This window comes from Podarcis pityusensis (genome assembly GCF_964106645.2).
Source record: "Podarcis pityusensis genome assembly, chromosome: 9".
In the NCBI taxonomy this organism is placed as follows: Eukaryota; Metazoa; Chordata; class Lepidosauria; order Squamata; family Lacertidae; genus Podarcis; species Podarcis pityusensis.
Window position 1 is genome coordinate 74693621 of NC_138034.1, and position 27225 is coordinate 74720845.

A 27225-nucleotide genomic window follows, 5' to 3' on the forward strand; every position below is an offset into this window, starting at 1 on the left:
GTCTGGTTCCCTGTAACCTCACTTCTCGCAATGAGGGGACCGCCAGAAGGCCCTCAGAGCTGGATCTCAGTGTCCGGGCTGAACGATGGGGGTGGAGACGCTCCTTCAGGTATACAGGACCGAGGCCGTATAGACCTAATATTAATACCAAAGGGCAGGTGGTGGGTGCAGAAATTGGGTCTATAATGGTCTCTGATCATTCACCAGTCTTCATAACTTAAATTTTCACACACTCCCCCCCAGGACCTGGAACTGGTACTTTAACAGTGGTCATCTCACTGATGCAGTCTCTAAAGAATGGTTAACGAAACCTTTGAACCTTTACTTTAAAGAAAAGTGACTTGCCAGACATAGGCACCCTTATATTGTGGGATGCAATGAAGAGGGCACTGCATAGGTGTGACAAATGGATGAATAGAAGACTAAGATTCTCACTGCAGAAATTAAAAACCTTGAGCTGATATACCAAAGGACAGAAACAGCCCAAATCTCTGAGAACTTTGAAAGCTGCGCATGCAAAACTGCAGCTCTTAGAGACTGAATAAAATATATGTTTGTAATCGTTCAAAAATAAAATTGCAGTAAATTTTGAAAATATATAAATATAGTATAACAGATCTGAAATAAACATTTTCCTGGGCTTATGCTTTATGTGGCATGCTGATTGGATATGATGAGCAGCCAATCAGGAAATGGTATAGCCTAAATGGGAGGAGTTTTGGAATGCCTGACATCACAAGGGAGGTGGTTCTTAGCCAGTGGGAGGATGAAACAACCTTAAGAAGAAATTAAAGAAAAGATTGTTCCATGGCAACACCAGGGTATCCAAACAGAAATAAGTCTGATGGGTGTAACACTTTCCTTACAAGCTATGATATTTGCAGGGCTCATTCCAGGACTGAAAGGTCACCAAGAGGGAAAATGATAGGGAGCTTTTATAAACTACAGATGGTTTTTCTCTTTTAAATACTAGAATTCAGGTCACCCAATGAAAGTGAGTGGTGGTATATTCTAGGGCTGTGTACAGGTGCCCTGCTAAGATTCATGGTTCCAGGTTGTAAATCCTGATCCAGATTATGATCCAGAAAATACAATTCTTTGGAAAAACCCATTTACTAGCATATCAAGGGCTGCTAGTTCAGATTGCTTTGAAACGGGATTAGACAACAGTCCTCTTCTTTCTTTAAGCCACGGCATCAGATGTTAGGCTGGGACTTTGCAAAAATAAAATAAAAAATGGCACACTTGGACAGCCTGGAAAACAGCTTCCCCCTACTTCTTTTCCAGGACCAACACATGGTCTCCAAAGTCAATTGGATTTCTCCAACTGAGACCAGATCTAGTACTCCATCTTTTCTGATGATCAGGAGGTAGTTATATAATTAAATGAATATACCTTCCATTAAAGGTGGGGAAGATGTGGCCCTGTGATGGAGGGAGTTGACACCCAGGAACATCTGAAGACCTCATAGGTCCCACACTATCTATTAAATGGGGAACATCTTACTGGAGTCCTGTAAGCTAGATGTCCAGGAGTTAAGGGAGAGGGATAGGATGCAAAATGAGAATGTGCTATATTACCTAAAACAATTTTTAAAAATGCCTTGGAATCCATATGGAACATCTATTTTGGTTTAAAACTGAGATTTAGCCAGGATAAGAAAAAGAAAGATGTTTCAGTTATATTGGACTCAACAACATCTTTTTGTTGGTTTGTCTAATACTGAAAGTTGCCACTCTATACCTAATGTGCTCATAGCCTTATTCTCCATTTGTTGTTGTCTCATTCTAGCTTGTTGTTTCACAGACAAGACTGAGAGGATGGGGAAGCCAGGACCCGCAAAGCCTGCAGCGCCCGCAAAGCCTGCAGCGCCCGCAAAGCCTGCAGCTCCAGGAGAAGCAGAACAACCAGGAACTGGTGGTCTGTATACAGCACAGTCATATGGGATGAGGTTTCTCTTAAAGTAGAGGAATGCACAGGAAAGGGAAGTTGATGGGGAGACAGGTAGAAAGTGGAACCAGACATGTTGTGCCAGGGAAGAGTGTGGAGAGAAGCCTACGCAGCCACTTGGGTGCCAGAGATCCACTAAGCCCCATAGAAACCCCAGGATTCAGCCCACTCTTGGCTGCTGGCTGTTGTGTTCCTTTACTGTATGCAGTCTAGAATGGCTCTACCATTAGGCAGAATGAGGCAGTTGACTCAGGTAGCAGGTGCTGGGGTGGGTAAAGATGTGTAGATCACACAAGCCACACTGCACCTCCTCAGTTAGCCTGCTGCCCCATCAGCAGCATCAAAACAGAGCCCATGGCCAGCCCAGTAAAGCTTCTGTATGTGGAATTATGTGTACAGAGGGAGTATCTTGTCCAGGGCGTTGGGTATAGGAGGTGCATGGGGCTTCAGCCATGTAAATATGTTGAGGCAAGGATCTCAGGCCCTGCAACATTGAGGGGCTAACATCCCCAACCATCACTGGGCACCCTATGTGTGCCCCCACCCCTGCCTGGGAGACAAGGAGCCAGGAGGGCGTTGGGACAAGCGAGGGGATCTTCACCTTCTCTCCTCCCAAACTCCCCCCGGCTGTCCAGGAGTCAAGAGGGGCCTGGGACAAGTGAGGATGATCTTTGCCTTCACTCCTCCCAGCCTCTGCCTGGTATCCTGGGAGCCGGATGGGGCTGGAACAAGCGAGGGCGAATATCACTTTCTTTGCTCTGCCTGCTCCTTCCTGTCCAATGCCACACTTTTACAAATTTCCACATTTACAAAAAGAAAACAGCCAAATACATTTATTCATAAACACCCTTTCCCCCCTTCCATGGTTCCTTCTAATTATTATCCTCCTGCTACTGCAAATTCTAATTACTCCACATAAGTTACTCCATTTAAGTATAACTTACTCCATGTAATTCTTTCTCACTTTCTCCCAACTTAATTATATACTGCTGAATTTACTTTAATTCTGCTAGCATTTTTATTTGCTATTCATCAGAAATTTTCCTCCAGCACTTCCTGTTGGATACAGATAATGGTGGATGACAGAGACTGTCTGCTCTGAGCAGCCTGATTTCTGTGAGGATCAAAGAATGGGGATAAGGCAAAGCACCTTCTCAAAAAAAGCCTGAACGAAAAGTTCAGTTTCTGAAGGGTCCAGTGGTGTCAAAATATGCTCTCTAGATTCTCCCAAAGCTCCATAGGGAGCTGAGAAAGATCCCAGATTGAGCTCAAACACATGGCACAATCAAAGACCCACAGCAAGCTGACTCTTGTGCCTCCATTGAAGCAGCGACATTTCCAAACAAAGGAATTCAGACCAATTCGACAAGGCAAGAAAAAGAATTTAAGGTAGTGTCAATAAAACCATTGGATCCAGACTAGGGTGGCAAAGAAGAGGTCCCTCCCCGGATGCGGTTGTTGATCTGCATGTAAAAAATATGCAGGGACTGAATTAAGAATGAGAATAAGAAGTACAGGCTAGTGATTATTTTTACAAGCATTGCAGCCGAAGAATTATGCTTGACTTGTGATTTGTCTAAAGCTCTGGATGCAGAATTTTTGTGACTTAATAAATATCTTCCAGGAAGCGGGTCAAATCACAAAGATCTTTAAATGTTGTGGAGGGGAAGAAAGGAAAGTGGGACTTTGTGTTTTCATTTCTTTTCCCTTTTTTTCTTTTAAAAATGCATATTTTGTATATATTTTTATTTCCTTTGCCTCCTTTTGATAACCTAAAGGAGAGGGACACTTTGAGACTGAATTTAATCTGAATTACTTTGTAGATTGCTGATTTTTTTTATCTTGCTCTTTTTTATTTTTTTGTAATACATAACCTAAGAATTAATTTTTATTTTTATTCGCTCTGCACCTTTTTACAATTTATTATTGGGATCTGACGGGGTTAGATACTAACTGGGGACAAAGGGTGGAAATATAGTGATATAATGACACAGTGTGGCCAAAAAAATAATTGCAGGGTCTTTTTTATTTCCTTTTTAAGTATTTCCCTATAATAAAGGAAAGATACCATATAGTGACATTATACTATGGCTATGCTAACGTCGGCAAGAAACCACCTTCAGGCCCATCACAACTCCAAGTCAGAGAAAAAGTTCAATTGTAGAAGGGGACAAAAAGTCTGATTTGACAAGAATTTCATTAGAAATGAGAAAAGAGATGGGGGAGGGTATACAGAGACTAGGACAGAAGGCTGATTTTAATGTGCATGCATTTCAAAACCTATCAGCAGAAATTACAGAACTGTCACATAAAACTTCAGAATTAGAGAAAACAGTACAGGATTTAAAGCTGAATACATCCAGCTTGGAGGAATCATCTAAGAAAGTACAAGGGGAGGTAAGAGAAACAAAGAGGGAGCAAGAAAGAATGGGGGAGTACACTGAAGCAATAAAATTGCTTTATGAAAAGACTCTGGATGAGATCACAGTTTTTCAAGTACATCTAAAAGATTTGATTCTTAGTTTGAGATTTGCCAGAAGATACGGCGGTGGAATTAAGTGAAAAAAATAATGAAAGAACTTGCCAATTTGATTGAAATGGATGAAGAAACTGTTAAAGTGGCAGTGGATAAATTTTTTCGTGTAAAATCAAGATATGCTAAAGTAAAAAAATCTGTCGGGTGATTGGTGTTTTTTTATTCAAAGAGATTTAAAGACAGAGTAGTACAGAGGCACCATCAGAAAAACTTTCAGATTGATGATGAGAGAATAATAATTTTGAAAGAAATCCCGATGAGACTGCTTATGAAAAGAGCAAATTACAAATAATTGACGGATGCACCATGATACAACAAAATTACTTTTCCTTGGGAATACCCTGCGGGAGTCTCCTTTACATTTAAAGGGAGAAAGCAGAGATGTAGAGATCCCACAGAAACAGATAAATTCTGGAGAAAATATGGAAAAGAATTAGCAGGAGAAAGAGCATTTGGTTTGGAGCCACAACATGAAGAAGAATCAACAGAGGGGGAGAAGAGAAATAAATAAATAAGGGACAAAATGGCATTGATAATCTTAATGTGGAATGTAAATGGACTCAATAATAAAACAAAAAGGGCAGGGATTGAACATGTGGTAAAAATAAATAAATTTGGATGTGATTTGCTTTCAGGAAACGCATATTGTGATGAAACACAGAATAATTCTGATCAATAAAAGGTTAGGAAAGGACTTTGTGGCCTCTGACCATACAAAGAAAAGACGCATAGTAATGCATATAAAACCAGAATTAGATCCAAAACAATTATTTAAAGATGAGTAAGGAAGAATACTGATAAGCCAGATAACATCACAAGGAGAGAGAATAAGAATGTTAATATTTTATTTTTTTTAAATGATATTTATTGAAAAAATTTTTTTTTTAAAAGTTACAAAAGAAAAACAAAGTAGAAAAAGAGAAAAACAAGCCAACCATACATATACAAATTCAAAATAAGAGAGGGAAAAAAACAAAAATACACCACAAACATTTAAAAACGTTTAAAAACAAATCCATTATTCTCAACTCCTCAACTATCATTACCCTCTTTCCTTGACCTCCTCCTCCTCCCCTTCCTTGTATCCTGGTTGTTAATTGTCACAGCAAATCCTTTCCATATTTCATAATATTCTGTCATTACATTACCTTAAACTATTTTAATCTTATCTTACCATAAAAAACCTTGAAACTTAAAACTTAAATCTTATTTTTACCAACTTCTCATAACCATAATATTCTTGCATAATTCTTTAAACATTTTTACTAAAGCCAAGTAATTTCATTCCAACATTTTTCTAACATTCATCAATTTTGTAAAACAGTCCTAGTAGTGAAAAAGAGAAATAAAAACAAATCCAATCTTCATCCAGCGTCCCTTCCTCCTGGTCCCGGGTTTTGTCAGTCCTTGTTATCCCATCAATCTGGCACATTAACCTGGTATCCTAATATCTGAGGCCCTTAAGTCTCTTCCATGTCCCTTCTGCAGCTCTTCTTCATATTTGTAACTGTATTTTCCCTTGTCTCCTGCTCGTTTCACTCGTGGGAACTCCAGCTTAGCAATATTTTTGACCCTTCTCGACAGATCAGCCTCTTTTCCATAATCGACACTAAATTCCATGTGGTATTTAAAAACATGTTTCAAAATCCCTCCAAAATTGAGAGCCCCCACAATCCCAAACATCTCACGGCCCATTGCCAGACTTGAAAAGTCCAAACATCCCTGCATAGGAGGGTCTATCCAACCCCCCATTTCCAAGCCAAACCAAACTTTTTCTTTCCAAATCTGGCTTTTTCCAAGTTCATTTGTCAAATCCGAAAGTTCATATTCCTGTTGGGCCTGTTCTGTCAGGGCACACTCCTGATTTAATTCCTGGGTGGGCTCCACATATTTTCCCACTGCCTGTTCAAAATTTCCCACTGCCTGTTCAAAATTTCTAATCGAATCAGCCATCAAATTCGTCTTCTCATGTAGCTGTTCCAGTAGGGCATTTGTTTTATAGAAAGCACACAACAGAGCTTCTGACTACATTGTCCTGAAGGTCAGATGTCTATTCCCACGATTGTAATCTGTAACAGCTGCCAGCTCCCAGGAGTTGGTTACAGTTTCACAGTCTCCCTCTAGGGGGAAAACTTCTATTTAATCTTTCTTTTAAAGAAAAGTCTAGCAACAGAGTTTCCTTTTTTCAGATATTTTGTCAATATTTGTTCCTTTAAGGTGCGAAAGGAAACAATGGAATCACTATGTTTCTCTTCTTTTAGCTATCTGTCAAAAGCGTTTGTCTCTGGTCAATGAGCTTCAAACGTCAGTCCTGACACCCCGCTCCAGGGTCAGGACGATGGAAAGTTACTTTACTTTAAACTCACTTCTGCAGGTTTAAACAGTCCAGAAAAGATCCCCCTTCTTCTCCTGCTGCCGAAGGGGGGTTCAACAATTTTAAATGATGAAAGCCAATCCTTTAAAAGCGATTTTCTGAGCTCTAGTTTACGTTGTCTTTGCTTTATTCTGTCTACAAAGAAACGGAAGGCTGACTTCCTGTTTAGACCTTCCCGTTTCAGTACCAAATTGAAATAAATTTTTTAAGTCCAATTCATTTCTGTTCGCAAGTCCTTATTTAAAGTCCAATTGTTCAAAGTTTAAGTACTCACGGGTGCTTATTTTCGAAGCCAAATTGTCCCAGGAAAAAGGCAGCGCTCTCCGGCAACGGCTATGCGGCTTCGTTCCACGGAAATAACAGTTGACTCACAGTACCGCGCCACTTCCCCCTCTTCGCTTCGGAACCCGTTAGTGGGTTCCTTTGCGGGTTGGGGGGGCGCTAAGGGTGCCCGCCGTGTCCCATGGTCACAGGCTTCATCCGCCTGTGATTTTTAAAAGGGTCCCCGCTTCGCCTTAGCAGAAAAGACCCATTTCGCGCGGAGCTAGTCCCTCCAGTTCAGAGGGAGTCCGCCATTGCAGATGGCGCCACCCCGGAAGTGAGAATAAGAATGTTAATAGAGGTAGATGCACCAAATGAGAAAAAAGCTGATTTTTATAAGAGATGAGGAAATCTTATTTGAATATATGAATGAAAAGATAATTTTGATGGTAGATATGAATGGTGTAGCTTCCCTGGAATGGGACAGGACTATAAGAAGAAGCGATACAAAAGAAGGGAAGCTACCTAAGGCCTTTTTCAGATGACAGAAAACTTAAGTCTAATTTATATGTGGAGAGAGAAACACCCGATGGACAGACAATTTACATTTTACTTGTCTGAGAATAATTCAGTGAGTCAAACGGACTCTGTATAGACCGTTAGAGATTTGTTACACTAAGGTAAAGAAGGTAGAAATTTTACCCAGGACATTAGCAGATCACAACTCTATTATTATAGAATTAAGAACAGAGCAAAATTGCCATTGAGACTAGATAAGAATTTATTAAATAATCAAGAGATATTAGAAAAGGGGGGAACATTAAGAGATTGTTTTGAAATCAATCTAAATCAGGAGAAAAATTTGAAAGTGGTATGGGATGCAAGTAAAGCAGGGATGCATCCCATGCAACAAATTTTACAAGAAATAAATAGGAAAGAAAATGGAATCAATAAATTCCCCTAGAAAAGAAAGGGTGAAACAGGATATTAAGATACTGCAAACACAGTTTTCAATTATAATAAATCAAGAAATAGAGTGGAAAATTAAATATTTAAAACAAAAACAATTGAGCAGTCTAATAAACCAGGGAAATTATTAACATGGCAAATAAACAAAAAGGCAAGAGTAAGCCTGTATAAATCAAATTAACATAGGAGGTAGAGTTGTGGAAAATCCTAAAGAGATAGATCAATTAATGAGTTTTTATACCAAACTATATTGTGGAAAATGCAAAAATATCCAGAAGATAGTATAATCCCTAAAATACCAATAGATGAAATGACAATTTTGAATGCACTGGTGACAATGATGGAAGTACAGCAAGTAATTTTACAGGCAAAACCTTTGAAAGCACCAGGAACTGATGGTCTGTCAGCAATATACTATAAGTAGATGCAGGATTATATAATATAACAATTAAATGACATTATGAATATGATTTTAAAGACAGGTGAACTGCCAGAATTGTGGAAGAATGCTTATATAACTCTGATTTCTTAACAAGATAGAGACCCTGAGCAACTAAAAAATTATTGACCTATATCTCTGTTGAATGATTATAAACTTTTTCAAATGTATTAGCAAATAGATTGAAACTGGGAGTACCCTGAAGGCATCTCCTTTTTCTTTAAAGGGAAACGTAGAAAGTGCTTGTCGGCATTAGATAGGGACAAGTTCTGGAGAAAGTACCGGAAAGACCTTGGAGGAAAAAGGCAATTGTTGGGAGAATCAGAGGAAATTGAACAAACAGTTGAGAGTTAGGAGACAGATCTAAGAAGGGAATTTATTAAATGTATACTGAGACCTTGAATGTGTTTTTTTTTTTAACCCGTTGACGTATCATAAGAAATAAAGTATGGATTATAAATTTATTACTTGGAACGTAAATGGTTTAAATGAAAAATAAAAAAGGAACAAGATGGAACATATTCTGGTTAAGCAAAAATATGACCTAATCTGTCTGCAAGAAACTCATGTAGCGGAAAAACATAAAAGAGTATTAATAAATAAGAGATTGGGACTTGAGTTTATTGCATCAAGTAAAGAAAAAAAGAGAGGGGTGGTAATCTATGTAAAACCTCAGCTGGAGTCAAAACTGCTTTACAATGATGAAAAAGGCCGAACAGTGATTATAGAGGTTAAGATCAATAATGAAAAAGTGATAGTTATTGGAATTTATGCACCAAATGAAAGAAAATCCGAATTCTATCAATTCCTGGAAGAAAAAGTCATAGAATACTTAGGGGAAAAAATTATATTATTAGGAGATTTTAATGGAGTAGTCAATCCAAACATGGACAGAACAATAAAGAAGAAAGAAAAGAGGCAGAACAAACTCCCAACTACATTTTTCCAGTTAATAGAACTCCTGAATTTGTTCGACGGTTGGAGGTTTAAGAATCCAGCAGATAAAGAATTTACACATTAATCAGAGCCACATAAATCGGCGGGACGAATCGACGCGATCTGGACAATAAAGGATTTATTAAATAATATTACAAAAGCAGGAATCCATCCAAGGACAATTTCAGATCACAATGCGGTCTGGGTTAACTTTAAAGGGAAAGAAGAAAAGGTTAAAAGGTGGCAACTTAATGAGAGTATGCTAAACGATGAAAAAATTGTACAGAAGGCCAAGCAAATCTTAGAAGAATATTTTACGTTTAGTTTAAATCAAGGAGTAGATCTAGAGACGGTTTGGGACGCGGGTAAAGCCGTCATAAGAGGTTTCTTTATACAACAAAACACATTCCAAAGGAAAACAAAGGAGAAGAAGAAAATGGAGATCTGGGAGGAAATTAGAAAAAAGGAAAGGATCCTTTTCCAAAAACCAGATGATGAACTAATTAAGCAAAGTATAAAAATTCTACAGACGCAATTCTCCATGATAATAAATGATGAGATAGAATGGAAGATAAAATGGTTGAGACATAGAAATTTTGAGTTTGCAAATAAACCTGGCAAACTTCTGGCCTGGCAGTTAAAGAAGAAAAAGGAAGATAGAATTATCAATAAAATTAAAATTGAAGACAAATGGATTCAAGAAACGAAGGAAATTAGTAAAAACTTTGCTATTTTTTTCGGAAAACTATATAAAGAAGGTCCAGAGACTCTAGAAAAAATAATTGATTATTTCGGCAAAAATAAATTACCAATAATACCTAAGGAAAAAACTGAAATCTTGAACTCACCAATAACAGCTATGGAGGTGCAACAAGCTATATAGAGATCAAAATTAGGAAAGACACCGGGCCCAGATGGTCTTCCAGCTAATTACTATAAAAAGTTAGAACAAGCATTATTTCTTCCCATGAAAGACCTAATGAATAATATTCTGGCAAATGGAAAGCTTCCGAAAACCTGGAAGGACAGCTTTATTACTCTTATCCATAAACAGGGATCAGATGCCTCAAACATGGCCAATTACAGACCCATTGCACTGCTAAATAACGATTACAAGATATTCACAGACATTCTTGCAAATAGATTAAAAATGGTGCTGAACGAGATAATTCATAAAGATCAAACCAGATTTCTTCCCAGACGATTTATGCAATCCAATATTAGATGTGTGATTGATGTATTAGAATATTTGGATATTAAAATTGATAAACCAGCAGCTATTATGTTGGTGGACGCTGAAAAAGCTTTTGATAACGTGTCCTGGAAGTTTATGAAAAAATTAATGGAAGAAATCGGACTGGGAGAAAATATTTGTAAAGGAATAAATGCCATCTACTCGGAACAATATGCAAAATTGATCATCAACGGAAGAATTACTGAGGAGTGCAAAATAAACAAGGGAACAAGACAGGGCTGCCCACTGTCACCACTGATATTTATCTTGGTGATGGAAGTCTTGAACAATCAGATAAGAAAGGATGAGCTTGTTAAAGGCATCACTCTGGGAAACAAAACATATAAAATTAAAGCTTTTGCGGACGATTTACTTGTTATGACTGAAAACCCTAAAGAAAGTCTGAAAAGAGTGCTGGAATTGATTAAAGAATTTGGAGATGTGGCAGGCTTTAAACTGAATATAACAAAAACAAAAATGCTTGTTAAAAATGTAACCACAGAAGAAAAGGACGACTTAGAAAAAATATTGGGCCTGAAAATCTCTTCAAAAGCGAAATACTTGGGTATTTGGATTACCCCCAAGAACATAAACTTATTTCAGGATAATTACACCAAAACTTGGTTAGAGATTAGAAAAAACTTGGTAATCTGGAGCAAACTAAAATTAACATTTCTGGGTAGGATTTCCATTATAAAGATGAATGTGCTTCCAAAATTAATCTTTTTATTTCAAATGATTCCGATACTGGGTGAAGCAAGTTGTCTCAAGAAATGGCAAAGAGAAATTTCCAAATTCTTGTGGGAAGGGAAGAAACCTAGGATTAAACACCTGATCTTAATAGACATAAAAGAGAGAGGAGGCTTTTCCCTACCCGATCTAAAACTTTACTACGAGGCTGCCTGTTTCACCTGGCTAAAAGATTGGTGCACGTTGCAGGATCCGGACCTCCTGGACCTGGAAGGTTTTGACAACCGTTGGGGATGGCACGCCTACCTAATATATGGAAAAGCGAAAATTCATAAAAATTTTACCAACCATATAATAAGAAAGTCACTCTTTGCTGTATGGGAAAAATATAAAGACCTGATGGAGCCTAAAGTCCCGTGGTGGACTTCTCCAGTAGAAGCCATAGCAGTAAAACGGAAAAATACTCAGGAAAGCTGGCCAACATATAAAATACTTCTAAAAAATGAGGATAACCAAATAAAATTAAAAAGAGATAAGAGAACACATTTCAGACTGGTTCCAATACCATCAGTTATTTGAAAAATTTAAATCTGACAAACGAAAGGGGTTCTCAGCAGAAATTTCCCAATTCGAATCTGATCTTGTAAACTCTAAAAGAAAAACTCTTTCCAAAACTTACCGACTCCTCCTTGACTGGACAGTCAAGGAGGAGGAGGTAACAGTGGCAATGGTGAGGTGGTCCCAGGATTTTGGCCATCCAATAACCATAGCCCAATGGGAAAATTTATGGAAGATCAATTGGAAATTCACAAACTGTTACACAATTAGAGAGAACTTTCAAAAAATGCAACATCGATGGTATCTAACACCATGGAAACTTTCAAAAATGTATAAAAATGTGTCAAGTAATTGTTGGAGATGCGGAGACTCAGGAACATTCTACCATATGTGGTGGATATGTAGGAAAATACAGGTATTCTGGGAGAGTATACATGCAGAAATGCAAAAAATGCTAAAGATTTCTTTCAATAAAAAACCAGAGGCCTACCTCCTGGGAATAACAGATTTGGATATTCCACAAAAGAGGAAGGGTATCTTTTTATATGCGATGGCGGCAGCAAGAGTTTTGATCGCAGCAAAATGGAAGAGTAATGAAATCCCCTCTATACAAGATTGGATCCAAAAGCTGACAGAATATGCCGAATTAGATGGTTTATCAGAAAAAATAAAGAATAAATCAAAACAGGAATTTGTTTCTAAATGGGAGGTTTTCAAAGAATATCTGAAAAATAAATATAGTAGTTTAAATTCTGTTGCAGCATTTGAGGAACTTCAGTGATAGTTGCTAGGTAGATAGAAGAAATTAGATTTATTGAGAATAAGTTTAATTATGAAAAAAAATGTGTATTGGCAATACGTAATATGAATTTGAAATATGGAATAGATGGGAAGTTGGGTCTTTAGTGTTAAGACCAATAGATGTTTTATTGTTTGCCAAGAAAATAATGTGTCTATGGTTATTTTTGTAATTTGTGTGTAATTTGGTATTTGTGTTTTTTGTGTGTGTTTTTTTCTTGTTGTATAAAAAAAGAAAAAAAGAAACTGGTATTAAAAAAGGTGATTATTATGACGAGGCTGAATTTTTGACAAAAAGACAAATGAAAGATAATATTAGAAATGTAATTTGTATATTAGAATATTTACAAGTGAGAAATGAAAAACAAGTGGCTTTAATGTTTCTAGACGCTGAGAAAGCATTTGATAATGTCTCCTGGGATTTTATGTTTAAAGTTTTAGAGTATATGGGTTGTGGAGACAATTTTATAAAAGGAGTTAAGGCAGTATATACCGACCAGTCAGCTAAGTTGATGGTAAATAGCGTCCTGACTGAGAACTGTAAAATAACTAAAGGAACAAGACAAGGCTGTCCATTGTCACCTTTGTTGTTTATAATAGTTTTAGAAGTATTAGCACAAAGAATAATATACAATCAAGATATTAAAGGAATGATATATCGTTGGTATCCAACAAGGTTAACGCTTACTGGGAAATGATATACAATAAATTGAAATGGATGTTCAAAATAACTTTTGTAAAAAAAACACCCCAGAAACTTTTCTTTCTTTCTTTCTTTCTTTCTTTCTTTCTTTCTTTCTTTCTTTCTTTCTTTTTATATTTTTACTAAAGATTTCTTGGTTTACAAAAGTATGTGCAATGACTCTTATTTTTCAAGTTACATTTTCTACAGATCAGTTTCATTTATTGAGACATTAGTGTTGCATTAGGAAGAAAAGGGGGTAAAAGGGGGAGGGGGAGAATGGTGACTGGGGTGGGGTGGCAATGCTTCACCAGAAGCTTTTCTTTTGGGAATTATAGGGACAGAGCTACCTAAATTGTATAGAAATTCATTTATGTATGCTACTACAACAGGAAGAATGCTACTTGCCCCAAAGTGGTAAGAAGCAGAAGTCCCAGCAAAGGAAAAACAGCTACAAAAACTTACGGAATATGCAGAAATGTTGAAACTTACAGGAAGGATAAGAATGGAAATGGTTTATTGAATATTTACAGATAAGTTGAAAACAGATAAAAACATTAGGAGGATTATAATAATAATGTGCAGTTTCATAAGAGTATATATTTAAAGTAGATAATTAAATGAGTAAGTTAAATGAATTGGGATATGCAGAATATATTAAAAAATAATTTTAAGGAACCACAGAAAGAGTGGTTTCAAAGTCAAACTTTGAAATGTTAAAATGATTGTAAAACTAATGAAATCTATAAACTTGAAAAGTATAGATTAAAACTTTTTTAAAAAGAAAAAGAAAGAAAAGTTTCCTCAAGCAGCAAGGCATCTCGCCTTGCTTCCTCCATCTCCTTACCTTTCCAAGGATCCACCCCCTGAACCACTGAATGTCTCTGGCTAATGGCTACCACAGTGTATGAAAATCATTTTTTCTGGGGAGCAATGATATGTTGGCTACCGATGGCTAAAGCAGAATTTTCTGTCTTCAAGCATCTGTTTTTCAGGACTTTGTAACCCTCATAAATTCTCCCATGGGTGAATACATTATCGTATCTGTGATTATCGCCCTTACTGTGTTGACACTGCTGATTTTCCTCCTATGTAAGTACACAATTGGCGTACATTGATACTACTGTTGTGGGCTTTGCTTCAATTCCAATAGCATTTCCAAAAAGAGATGGCAGGTTCCACCTTCCATTTACCCATTTCACCCCTCCTTGATTTCAGGGGTTGAGTTACAGCTGTCATTCATTGAGAGCAATGACACTGTTTTGTTCTCCCTGAATAAGTGAGTTCCAGCACTTGGAACAGAAGCACAGGCTAACACAAGTCCCTGGAACACCCTGGACAATTCCCTTTCCCAATTGCAATTCTCTGCTCCTTTCCCAACTAATCCTCATTTGCTGGGGGAGAGCCCCCATTCCTGATCCTCACCACCCTGCCCTCTGCTAGGGCTCCAGTCCCCTGAAGGAAAGTGCTTGGGGAAAACAGGCTGCAGAGGATAAGGCCATGACCAAAGTGGGTGAGTCCAGAGCTTACCTAAATATCTAGATATATGCAGGGCCTTTTTCAGCCGGAATTCATCAGGACTCTTTTCTGGCCCCTCTGAGTTGGGCGCCGTTGCCATTTTAAGAGAACAAGGGAGAAATTCATGGTGAGTTCCTGTGCCTGTTTTTCTAGAAAAATAGCACTAGATAGATGAACACATGACCTACTTGCTTAGCTAATTCATTTTTAAAGGGCACTCCAAAGTAAGCAAATCTTGGGGGGAGGGAATCAAATGATCCAAGAGTTTGCATATGGCAGAGTATGAGGCAGCCTGGCAAATGCACGTCCGTAGGACAAAGAGGAAATGTGCATCTAGAATGGAGTCAGCAAACTTTTTCAGCAGGGGACCGGTCCACTGTCCCTCAGACCTTGTGGGGGACTGGACTATATTTGGGGGGGGGGGGTGAACGAATTCCTATGCTCCACAAATAACCCAGAGATGCATTTTAAATAAAAGGACACATTCTACTCATGTAAAAACATGCTGATTCCCGGACTGTCTGCAGGCCAGATTTAGAAGGCAATTGGGCCGGATCCAGCCCCTGGGCCTTAGTTGGCCTACCCTTGATCTAGACACCCAAAAATTTAAAGCTCTCTAAGGAAGGCCAACCATTTAATGACAGAAGCAACAGGCCAAATGTAAACAGGACTTCAGACCACTGTAGGAATGTTCAGGGAGGCAGGACAGAATATATTGTTTATTAATATCCTTCCTAACTTGAGCTATCATGTTCTATAACTTAGCAGAGTTTTACATTCCCCTTTTAAACGCACACCAGATAACTGGTTGCGGGTTTGTTTAAGCTTCTTAATATTAGGTTCCTGGTAAGTCCCCTTATATCCCTCTTAAAAGAATAAACATACAACAATCTTGTGTAAAGTATATAAAAGTGGTTTACTCACACATTCAGTTCACAGATGGATCCCTGAAAACAAAAGTAGTTAAAAAGTACATACATCTGGATCTACCCCATATGGTTGATTAATCCCAGTGACTGCAGACTGGCAGTTACTGCAGTTCACACGACATAAGGAAGATGGAAAAGAGAGAGGGTGCTGCGTGCCCTTTGCTTTTGTTACCTGAACAGGTAAGGTCATGCCCACCTCTAGTCACATACAAAAGACAGTATGTCCCAGCCCAGGAGGAAAAAGGAAGTTCCAACTGGCTGGAACAAAAATCCCCCTGCATGTCCACTCTAGGAAAACAAGGAATGTTGTACTTATGTATCACAACCCACAACCACCAGGGGAGCCACAATCAAAGGCCGGGAGAAGAAAATATTAATAGAAGTCATATTCATGTTTTTGTTGATTTGATGTTTATTTGCATTACAAGTCAGCAATTTAAATTCAATATTAAAAGCAGTTTGAAACCAAGTATCCCCTCCCCCAGCTCATCAGTCCAGGTTGCTAGAACACAATTTCTTCATTTCTTTTCTACTTACCTCCTCCTTAGATCAGAAGGAAATGAAAAAGAGAGAGGAGATTCAGGAGGCAATGAATATGATTCGGACCTTTGTTGTTGGGATTGATACAATCCATGAAGACAAGGATGGTAAGCATTTTTTTTATGCACATCCTCACTTTTGCTAGACCCTATTTAATTTAAACAGGCTTCAATTCCTGTAGTTTGGGATTCATATTGTGTGAGCAATAAATATACTGTATTCAATGAAACTCAACACCCAATAGAGTTTATCACTGTTTCATTGCTCAGCAGGAAGAAAAGCAGATGGTTGTGATTCTCCCATCTCCCCACTAGAAATGCTGTCCTTCCCCATCAAACTGTAATTCACAATGTTTGTGCTACTGCAAGATTTTAGCACTGGCACAAGGGAACTTTGCCCCCCCTTCTCCCTGCATGCCATCACCAAAGCTGCTCTCCAGGGTGGGGGAAACTTCAGAACAGATTGGAGGGAAAGGGGCTGAAGATTGCATTGCACAAGGAGAAATTCCTGCACTGACATAATGTTCTTCTTAGCTCTATGCGGAATGAAACCCAGTATTCATCAGAAAAAGAGATTTGGCGCCTCTGTTTTCTTAGATTTCACGAAGCATAATTGAAAACTACAAAGTATTCTTTGTATATTCGGCTTTACTGTGGGACTCGAGGTGGGAATTGGTTTTTGACCCTGTGATTCCCAGCAGAAAAGGAGGACATAGGAAGGGAACATTAGAGATACTTCACGAGCCAGTTTTAATATGAGAATAGGATAGAAGAAGAGTTTGGATTTGATATCACGCTTTCTCACTACCTGAAGGAGTCTCAAAGCAGCTAACATTCTCCTTTCCCTTCCTCCCCCACAACAAACACTCTGTGAGGTGAGTGGGGCTGAGAGACTTCAGAGAAGTGTGACTGGCCCAAGGTCACCCAGCAGCTGCATGTGGAGGAGCGGAGACGCGAACCCGGTTCCCCAGATTACGAGTCTACCACTCTTAACCACTGCACCACACTGGCTTCATGGATTGCATGGGTCTTTGGTCTGATCCAGCTGCAGGATTCTTCTGAGGCCTTTCATTGGTGATCTCAGCCACAGAGAATCAAGTCTGCCCTCATATTCATAAGAACCCAATCCTTGAGCTCTGCTTCTTGTTTCAGGCGAAAGTGTTTTAAAATGCTTGAAAATGGTTTCTTAATATTTGCAGATTGTTATTTCAGATACTCTTTTGCCTTGAACAATTTCAAATCTTTTAGACTTCCAAATACTCGCTGTAGCTCAAAACATATCAGAGGAAATGCGGTATTTTGCCAACAGAAATGATGAACTGCAAAAAGAAATTGGTAAGATACCCTATGATGCTGAAGACTTGTAGTGCATTGGGAACCTGCCCTGATTCTGCCCCAGCTGAAAGCCCCTCCTCTAGCCGAAAACTCTTAGAGCCAGAGCAGACTGGTGCCCTCCTTTGCATCCAGCCACCCTAGGGAAACATCAGAGATATTCAGTTCAGCTCTCCTGAACTGTTTAATTGATTTAGCCTCTATGGTTAGGAAAGAAAAGACTTTGCCATTCTTTGCTATAACAGAGACAATCAAAACAGGTCACCTAAAAGACCTGTACCCAGACCCCAAAGCTAGGTCAGGATAGGGTCCTCCATTAATCTGCACAGGTTTCTAAAGTGGGTTCTCCTTCATTGGAACCACTTCTTATACAGCTAATGAATTTTAGGTGGGTTCACACGAGGCAAGATCCATTGACAACAAGAACCTTTATTAAACTAATGGAACTGGACAACAGGGACAAAGCAACTGCTTTATGCATTTCTGAAGTCCTGTGCCACTGCTACTCCCAATGTGATTGGCTTTCTAAACTCCCAAGCTGTGAATCATAACTTAAAGTTAAAGGGCCAATGGCAATAGCCCAGATCCTCAAATGTCCTGTGATTGGATATCATGTCTCGAATCAAAACAGGGTTCTCATCAGGTGCATCATCCTGTGAGCCAGGCTGATTGTTCACCTTGTCCCTGTGCTCTGGTGTGGTAGCAGTGGCTGGAGTTGGGGCATCAGCTAGGTTGCAGTGCATTTGGTCCACAGGCTGGTAGTGGACCTGAACATCAAGTGAACATCCAGCCTTGCAGGAGACTGGCCCAGTCACCCTGGTAAGAGTGGCGGGAATCCAGGCAGGGCCATCCCCATAGTTGCAGATGTCCTGACCAATCCAAGCTCCTTGTCCGCATTCTTGAACCTTACCAACTGAAACACACCCAACACAATGGAAACAGACTCTGCTCTGGACACCCTTTGAGATTATCCCATTAAATTGCCTATCTTGTTTTCTTTTTCTATTCTTCCTCCATATCTGGCTTGACTCAAAGACCACCTTATTGGAAACTTGAATGATGGTTGGGTTATATATGCAAGGACATTCTATTTCTTTTCTCATGAGCAACACTCATGGGTGGATTCCCAAAAAAAGTGTGAGAGGGAAGGCGCCAAGCTCCTTTCTTTCGAAACATCGGAAGAACAGGTGAGCATCAAAGCTGAGTATAGGAAAGGTAGGGGATCTTCTTGAGCCAAAGGGATCCTACTATCACTAATCAGTTAAGAAGTTCTTGGTATGCAACCAAGACAGCAACTCCATCAGTCAAGCCATGGGTTGGGTGGGACAGGGAGCAGCTGCTACCATCTGTGACTAACTAAGGTTTCTTGGAGCTGCTGAACTCTAATAAACTGAAGTTGGCAGTCAGAAAGGAGGCCTTGAAGGAGGAGGAGTAGATACGTGAGGGGCAACTGTCCCCTTGATTGCCTGTAGAGTCTTACTCTGCTATTTGAGATGTACTGAGTGCTCAGAAAGAAGGCTTCCCTCACCACCCTCTGGCATGAGAGTATCATGGAGATGACTCTAGAGGAGCTTACAAGGTATAAACCCCTCCCAGTGCCTTAGCCCTGGCAGAGGGGATACTGGGGTGCTACAGGGCATAGACATGTATGAGACCCCATCATCATGCCATCAAGCATACCACAACCAGACTGATTCCAGTGTCTTTGGAACCAACCAACAAACATGGATGCAGAAATTGGAGTATTTGCCACATAGGTCACTGTCCTGCTAGATGTCATCCATATCAGATCACAAATTCCATTGAAGGGATCATTAGGAAATAGATCAAAAATAAAACTGCCAAAATTTTAATGCATTGATACTGCAACCATACTTGGAATACATTGTATATTTTTGATCACTGCTTCCCCAAAATATGTGAATTGGGCCTTCAATGATGACATCTACTCCTTTTGAAATGTGTTTGTTTTATTCCTGTTGAATGTCTGTAAAGGACTATAGTCTCTGAGAGAAAATACAATGTCTAGAAAGATGTTCTGTTTGTTCCTTCTCTCCACCCCACCTCACCCTAGCAATTTGTGAATAAGCAAGTAAAAGACCGTAAACGGTGGTTTTGGATTGGACTCTTTAAAGACAAGGGAGTGACATGGACATGGCTGTCAGGGATAGTAGCTTCACTCACGTAAGTTTTTGAAGAAACATTTGTTAATGGTATGACTTCCAAAAAGTTGCGGATTCAGTTTTCATAATTAATTCTTTCCCTCTCCAAATATACTTTTGCATGCACTTTTCTCTACTACCAAAGACCTACATATGTACTTCTCCACATCATTGCCCAGGTGAGCGGCTGCTGCTTCTCACTAGGCTGCAGAGACAGAAAGGCTTCTCTTCCTGCTTCTCTAACCTAGTGAATGCGGTGATTCAGAAGAGGGTGAAGGCATCCTTTTAAATGGTTTGTTCTGATTAGCTCAGCTTCAAAAGGAGTTGCAGGAACCTAAAGCTGAGCAACACTGTCTTTAGGAAAATATTTCTACAGTTATCTGCTAAACAATCTGAATAACCAGCAATCTCTAACTTAAAATAATAGCAGATGAGGTATGTGTATGAGAGAGGGTAGTTCATGTCACTCTCTTGGATAGAATCACAGACACATAGAAATTTAGAGTTGAATGACACCCCAAGGGTCATCTAGTCCAACCTCCTGTCAGCTGGCAGTTTAAGACAGTTCATGGTTCCCTTTAAGTATCTAACAACACTTTTCAACCGTGTTGATGGATGTACAAGATCAGAGTAAGATCTTACTCATCCACAGCTTGGTAGTAGAACAGCGAGCTGGTCTGGCATTTATTACCAAGAATAGATTAACAGAGGGTCACTTTCTATTTGTGCAAGGTCTCCTGGATCAAAATCCAATTCCATTCATCTCCCTTGTTGCACCCAATACCAACCACTTATCCTTTTGGGCATAGGTATTGAGTAAACTTTACAAATGGGCAGTGGGGTTGTATAATACTAGCTGGGAACTTAAACCCTGTATGCCAGTGGTTCCCAGTTACCCTGTTTTCCCGAAAATAGGACAGTGTCTTATATTAATTTTTGACCCCAAAGATGCTCTAGGTCTTATTTTCAGGGGCTGTCTTATTTTTCCATGAAGAAGAATACGGTACACAGTTATTGTCTAATTGGGAGTCAGCCAGACTCCGTCAGGGCAGAGCGAGCAGCAGGCGGCAGCTTGTCCTGGTGGCGGCACGGGCTCTCTGATTTAAAGAGACCTCGCACTGCCTGAACAGCTCTGGCTGTGCTGCGGCCAATCAGTGAGCTGCACAGCTGCACCCGCCACTACGGTCCAGAGGAGTCAAACGCCTTACGGTAGCTTTGGGGGCCTTATATTCTGGGGAGGCCTTATGTTCGGGGGAGGCCTTATATAACAGCTGCTCTGTGAGTGTTGGGGAAGGCCGCTCCCTCCTCAGGCTAATTCCACCAGGCCTAGGGGGCGGGGCCCAGACTCACCTCCGCTACAGTTTGAAGGACATTGGTGCTGCTGCAGCAAATGTTGAAAATGTTTTTATATGTTTTAAAGTGTTTTAAAGGCGCTTTTACTTTTTACTTTGTTGTACCACCGTGAACGGTGGTTTTTGTCTGTGTATTCTTATTTTGTTCCATTTTATTGTGGTTTGGGGTGGGGATTGGTTTTGTTTGGGTATAATTGTTTTTGGTTTGTTTTGTTTTTCTATTTTGTAAATGGAGGCCAGTATGTGGCTTGGGATTGCTACCGTGGAGGGGCGAGGGAAGTATGGCGGTGGGGTCAGATGTTATAGGTGAAGGGGATTGAGATACAGATATGCTCGTACCCCTTCCAATCTGCGCCCCATCCCGAGGGACGAGGGTAGGGTGAGCAAGGATTACTCACCTCCGTCACTGGTGCTGTGCAATGCCAGGTCTATAGGCAACAAAACCGCCACTCTGCGAGATTTCTTTACCTCGCAGGGGGTCGACCTGGCTTGTGTGACGGAGACCTGGGTGCGCGAAGGGGAAACTGTTACCTTACGAGAGATGGTGCCCCCGGGTTTCTCCGTCCTCCACCAGTCACAGACTGTGGGCCGGGGGGGGAGGGGTGGCATTATTAATCCGGGAAGATTGTTCTTTCAGGGCTCTACCATCGCCATCGATCCCCAGCATTGAATGTGTTGGCCTAGTGTGGGGCTCTGAGGTGAGCTTGGCTGTCTGGCTGGTGTACCGGCCACCTAGCGCACCAGCAGCCACCCTGTCAGGCCTATTGGAGGCGGTGGCCGGCTGGGCCTTGGAGTTCCCTAACCTATTGGTATTGGGGGACTTTAACATCCATGCTGATGCCACTCCCTCCTCACAGGCTCTGGACCTGGTGTCTTCCATGGCGACACTAGGGCTCTCCCAGTTTGTTTCGGGCCCCACACATCAAGCAGGCCACACGCTGGATTTGATCTTTGGCACCGGTATAGATGTGATCATGTCTTCTTCCATGAAGGTGCCATGGTCTGATCACTACGCACTGAAAGCCAGGATTGACTTTCCACCCCCACCCTGCTTAGGTGGCGAGCCAATTTGGGCTCACCCGCAGAGGCTGATGGACCCTGATAGATTCCGCCAAGCCTTGCGGGACCTTGCTCCCCCTGGCGACTCATTGACTGAGCTTGTTGAGGGCTGGAATATGCAGCTCCTGGCAGCCATCGATGAGATCGCACCTAAGCGCCCTCTGCAACCCCACAGAAACCGGGCTCCCTGGTTTACCGAGGAGCTTCAGAAAATGAAGCGGGACCTCAGATGGCTAGAGCGAGTATGGCGGGGTGCCCATGACGCAGCCTCAAGAACATCTTATAGTGTTTTTTTGAAAACCTATGAGATGGCAGTGAAGGCCGCTAAGAAGTCTTACTTCTCAGCCTCCATTGCATCCGCTAGCTCTCGCCCGGCGCAATTATTTAGTATAATTAGGTCTTTAACGTCCCTTGAAGGACAGCCAAATTTAAATAACAATCTGACACACAGCTGTGAGGCATTTGCGAGCTTTTTTGCGGAGAAGGTCCTGTTGCTCCGCCATGACCTCCCTGCCAATTTGGATACAATAAAGGAACTGGAGGCCCCTCGACTGTCCTCGGGTTCAGTATTGGACCACTTTGACCAGATATCCCCAGCCGATGTGGACAGACTCCTCCGAGCTGGAAAGCCCACCACCTGTTCTCTTGACCCATGCCTGTCTTGGCTGATTAGAGCGTGTCCAGACGAGGTGCGGGCCCCCCGGGGGATATCAACAATTTGTCCCTTGGCACCGGGATATTCCCAGGGGAACTGAAGGAGGCAGTGGTGTGCCCACTCTTAAAGAAAACATCATTAGATCCTTTAGATCTATCCAATTACCGCCCGGTTTCGAATCTTCCATTCCTGGGTAAGGTGATTGAGAGAGCGGTTGCTGAACAGCTTGGTAGGTTTCTGGATGAAACATCGGCTCTGGATCCATCCCAGTCCGGCTTCCACGCTGGTCATGGGACCGGGACGGCTCTGGTCGCCCTAACAGATGATCTCTGCAGGCAGCTGGATCGAGGCGGGTCGGGGCTGCTGATTCTTCTAGACCTGTCAGCAGCCTTCGACATGGTCGATCACGAACTCCTGGACCACCACCTTGCTGACGTGGGGATCCAGGGCACAGTCCTTCAATGGCTGCGCTCGTTTCTCTCTGGTCCGGGACAGAGGGTGGCGCTTGGGGGGGAATTGTCATTGCGCCACTCCTTGGTGTGTGGAGTGCCCCAGGGTGCGATACTCTCCCCAATGCTTTTCCACCTAAACATTAGGAAGAACTTCCTGACAGTAAGAGCTGTTCGACAGTGGAATTTGCTGCCAAGGAGTGTGGTGGAGTCTCCTTCTTTGGAGGTCTTTAAGCAGAGGCTTGACAACCATATGTCAGGAGTGCTCTGATGGTGTTTCCTGCTTGGCAGGGGGTTGGACTCGATGGCCCTTGTGGTCTCTTCCAACTCTATGATTCTATGATTCTATGATTCTATGAACTGTTGAATGGTTACTTTAAATGTAAAGGTTCATCATTGTTCCACCCAATGTGTATGTCTTTAAGGGGCCAGAGCAAGGGCCAGAGCAAGATAACGAGACCCAGCTTTACAGCTGTGAAACATAGCAGGTGCTGCTGAGTTGTATTGATTAAGCTGTGTTGGCAATTGGGTGTAGTATATAAGGAGCAGCACCTAGCTCTCCCATTACCCTGGGGGATGGGTTGGTGGTTGGGTCATGTTTGTTTGTTTGTTGATGTATTTAGTGTATAAGGAGTTTTTGTTTTTGTAATTAAAACCTTGTTTAAGTTATTTTTGAGTCCCTTTTTAATGCATGGTCTCCCCAGCAAGCTCTCTGCAGCGCTACTATACTGCAAATAGCCAACATTAACATCTTTATGCGCCCCCTCGCCCAGCTTGTCCAGAGTTTTGGGCTGGGTTGCCATCAGTATGCCGATGACACCCAACTCTATCTGTTGATGGATGGCCATCCTGACTCGGCCCCAGACACACTGACCAGATGTTTGGAAGCTGTGGCTGGATGGTTACGTGGAAGCCGGTTGAAGTTAAATCCTTCGAAGACAGAGGTCCTCTGGCTGGGACGGGACGATATGGGATTGGGGGGGCAACTCCCATCTCTTGCGGGGGTGCAATTAGTGCCAGCACCGTCCGTTAAGAGTTTGGGTGTAATCTTCGGTACCTCCCTCTCTATGGAGGCACAGATTACAACTATAACAAAGGCGGCATTTTTTCATCTCCGCCAAGCTAAGCAGTTGGCCCCTTATCTCTCTCGCCCTGACCTAGCCACTGTGATCCACGTGACGGTCACCTCCAGACTGGATTATTGTAACTCGCTCTACGTGGGGCTGCCCTTGAGACTGACCCAGAAACTCCAGCGGGTGCAGAATGCCGCGGCGAGACTCCTTATGGGGTCTTCGCTGCGGGATCACATTCATCCGGTACTATACCAGCTGCACTGGCTCCCGGTGGAGTACAGGATCAGGTTTAAGGTGCTGGTTTTAACCTTTAAAGCCCTATATGGCCTAGGACCCTCGTACCTACGGGACCGCCTCTCCTGGTATGCCCCACAGAGGAACCTACGGTCTGCAAATAAAAACATCCTTAAGGTCCCAGGCCACAGAGAGGTTAGGCTGGCCTCAACTAGAGCCAGGGCTTTCTCGGCAGCGGCTCCAATCTGGTGGAACGCTCTGTCACAAGAGACTAGGGCCCTGCAGTATCTGACATCTTTCCGCAGGGCCTGCAAGACAGAGTTGTTCCACCAGGCCTTTGGTCAGGGCACAGCCTGACTCCCTCCTCTGGCAACCTGCACAGAATTTTTCTTAACGGTTGCCATTAATTTGATTTTAATTAATTTTTATAATGAAATGTTTTTAGAATGTTGGATTATTTGATTGTTTGATTATTTGATTGCTGTTAGCCGCCCTGAGCCCGGCTTCGGCTGGGGAGGGCGGGATATAAATAAAATTTATTATTTATTATTATTATTATAGTTCTTATTTTGGGGGGATGTCTTACTTTCGGGGGGAAATGGTAGCTAAGTACTGCAGACTCCTTGTTTTTCAAAAGCCAAACCATGGGCCACCCTACCTTTGAACATTTTGATATCTCTGTGGCAGTTTTTCTTATGTGGATGGTGCCATGGAGCCCCTGGGTGGGTGGTCCGTGGACCACCAATTGGGAACCACTGTTGTATGTGATCTTAGACTTGATCAAAGGGCAGATCCAACCCAAACATCTCATGGGAGTAAAAAACACCCATTACACCATTATTAAAGGTAAAGGTAAAGGTATCCCTACCCGTACGGGCCAGTCGTGACCGACTCTGGGGTTGCGCGCCCATCTCGCTTAAGAGGCCGGGGGCCAGTGCTGTCCGAAGACACTTCCGGGTCACATGGCCAGCGTGACGAAGCTGCTCTGGCGAGCCTGCACCAGCACAGCACATGGAAACGCCGTTTACCTTCCCGCTATAAAGCGGTACCTATTTATCTACTTGCACTTAAGGGTGCTTTCGAACTGCTAGGTGGGCAGGAGCTGGGACCGAACGACGGGCGCTCACCCCGCCGCGGGGATTCAAACTGCCGACCATACGATCGGCAAGTCCTAGGCACTGAGGTTTTACCCACAGCGCCACCCGCGTCCCTATAGTACACCATTATTATTAACATCAATTTAATAGATTCCTGGAGAGCTAAAAATAAGGGAGTTACAGATTTACACTTACCACAGAATCTTCGTGCTGTGTAGTGGGACTTGATTCAATATACAATGGACACTGGAGAATGCAAAGCCTTAGCAGAAGTGACAATAAGTGTGGGGCTAGGATGATACCTTTATCAACTATGGATAATTGATTAGAGTAAACTTAGAACCGTCATGTAAGATTTTGATAAGATCCATATGTGGTTATACATTTGTGGTTATAGATTATATTTGTATTTCATTTGAGGACATAGCTATTTTTGTTTCTGTATAGTGTCATTGCTATCCTCATTCATGGGGTGGGTGATGGATGTGAGAAGTTTTTATATGCTCACAACAATCACTACTGTGTTATCTCTCCTACAAGAGAGTATGGATCTCTCTTCCAAAATTCTCTCTCCAACACCCACAACGGTACAGAGCAGATCTGAGGTTAGAATTCTAAAATATGGGGAGAAAAATCCACCACAATTATGGATGGATGTTAAGAGAGAAAAAGCTGGACATCTTTTTAATGGTAGAAGGCACAGGGAGCGGGTGAGGAGGTAGACATCTCATCTTGATTGATCAGTGCTGCTGTTTCTTTTCTTTTTAGGTACTGGAATGACGGGGAGCCAAGACCAGGGAACTGTGGTGCATTGGCCTTTGAATGTGGAAGCAATTGCTGGATAGCATCACACTGTGGGAAGCACATACGGTATATTTGTAAGAAGGTGCCTAATGATGTTTGGCTCTAAGAAGACACCTTTAAGATGAATGAAACTGGATTGCATAATCTCTACACAAAAACAAGAGATCACCCACCCCACTGTTTTAATGCACAATCCACACTCTGCCATCTAGATTTTGGCATCTCTGCCATCAACCCTCAAAGTCACCTTGAAAACTCCTTATTCTGCAAGCACAGACGTAGATGGCTACAAAAATAAAGAATGGAAGCGTCCAACCATAGCCTTTGTTTAATGCATTTACAGTGGTACCTCGGGTTAAGTACAGTGGTACCTTGGGTTAAGAACATAATTAGTTCTGGAGGTCTCTCTCTCTTTTTTTCTTTAATGATATTTATTAAGAATTTTAAGGTTACAGAAAAAACAAAGAGAAAAAGAAGGAAAAAAACAAGGAAAAAACAAACAACAATCAAACAATACAAATTGATAAAAATCAAAAGCAAAAAGCAAAAACAAAACACATAACACATCAAAATCAAAAAACAAAAATAAACCAC

General features: G+C 41.4%; 2 protein-coding genes across 7 annotated transcripts in view; both read left to right on the top strand.

The window, feature by feature from the left end:
- Positions 1–746: 746 nt before the first annotated feature.
- The window catches only part of LOC308485349 (uncharacterized protein), a 63120-nt gene continuing 36641 nt past the window's right edge, over positions 747–27225 (top strand). Inside the window, exon 1 of the mRNA XM_081021151.1 lies at positions 747–821. The gene's annotated coding sequence lies outside the window, so the exon portion shown is untranslated. The remainder of the gene's footprint in view (positions 822–27225) is intronic.
- On the top strand, positions 817–26946 carry LOC308485360 (C-type lectin domain family 4 member M-like). 6 transcript variants are annotated; one of them, XM_081021180.1, is made up of 8 exons: positions 822–905; positions 1793–1921; positions 14410–14520; positions 16424–16522; positions 17663–17749; positions 18782–18933; positions 19821–19930; positions 26596–26946. In XM_081021180.1, the coding sequence occupies exons 1-8, from the start codon at positions 845–847 to the stop codon at positions 26735–26737; spliced, it is 891 nt and encodes a 296-aa protein (XP_080877306.1). In that variant the 5' UTR covers positions 822–844; the 3' UTR covers positions 26738–26946. The 6 variants fall into 6 exon arrangements, with proteins under 6 accessions (XP_080877307.1, XP_080877306.1, XP_080877308.1 ...); XM_081021181.1 differs by lacking the exon at positions 17663–17749 and having other exon boundaries at positions 817–905; XM_081021182.1 differs by lacking the exon at positions 14410–14520.

Excerpts from the sequence above, each read along its gene's own strand:
- LOC308485360 (XM_081021180.1), top strand. The coding sequence starts at position 845 with ATGGGTGTAACACTTTCCTTACAAGCTATGATATTTGCAGGGCTCATT. Across the intron at positions 16,523-17,662 it reads AATCCATGAAGACAAGGATG|ACTTCCAAATACTCGCTGTA; the intron begins GTAAGCATTTTT and ends CAAATCTTTTAG. Across the intron at positions 18,934-19,820 it reads TCGAAACATCGGAAGAACAG|CAATTTGTGAATAAGCAAGT; the intron begins GTGAGCATCAAA and ends ACCTCACCCTAG.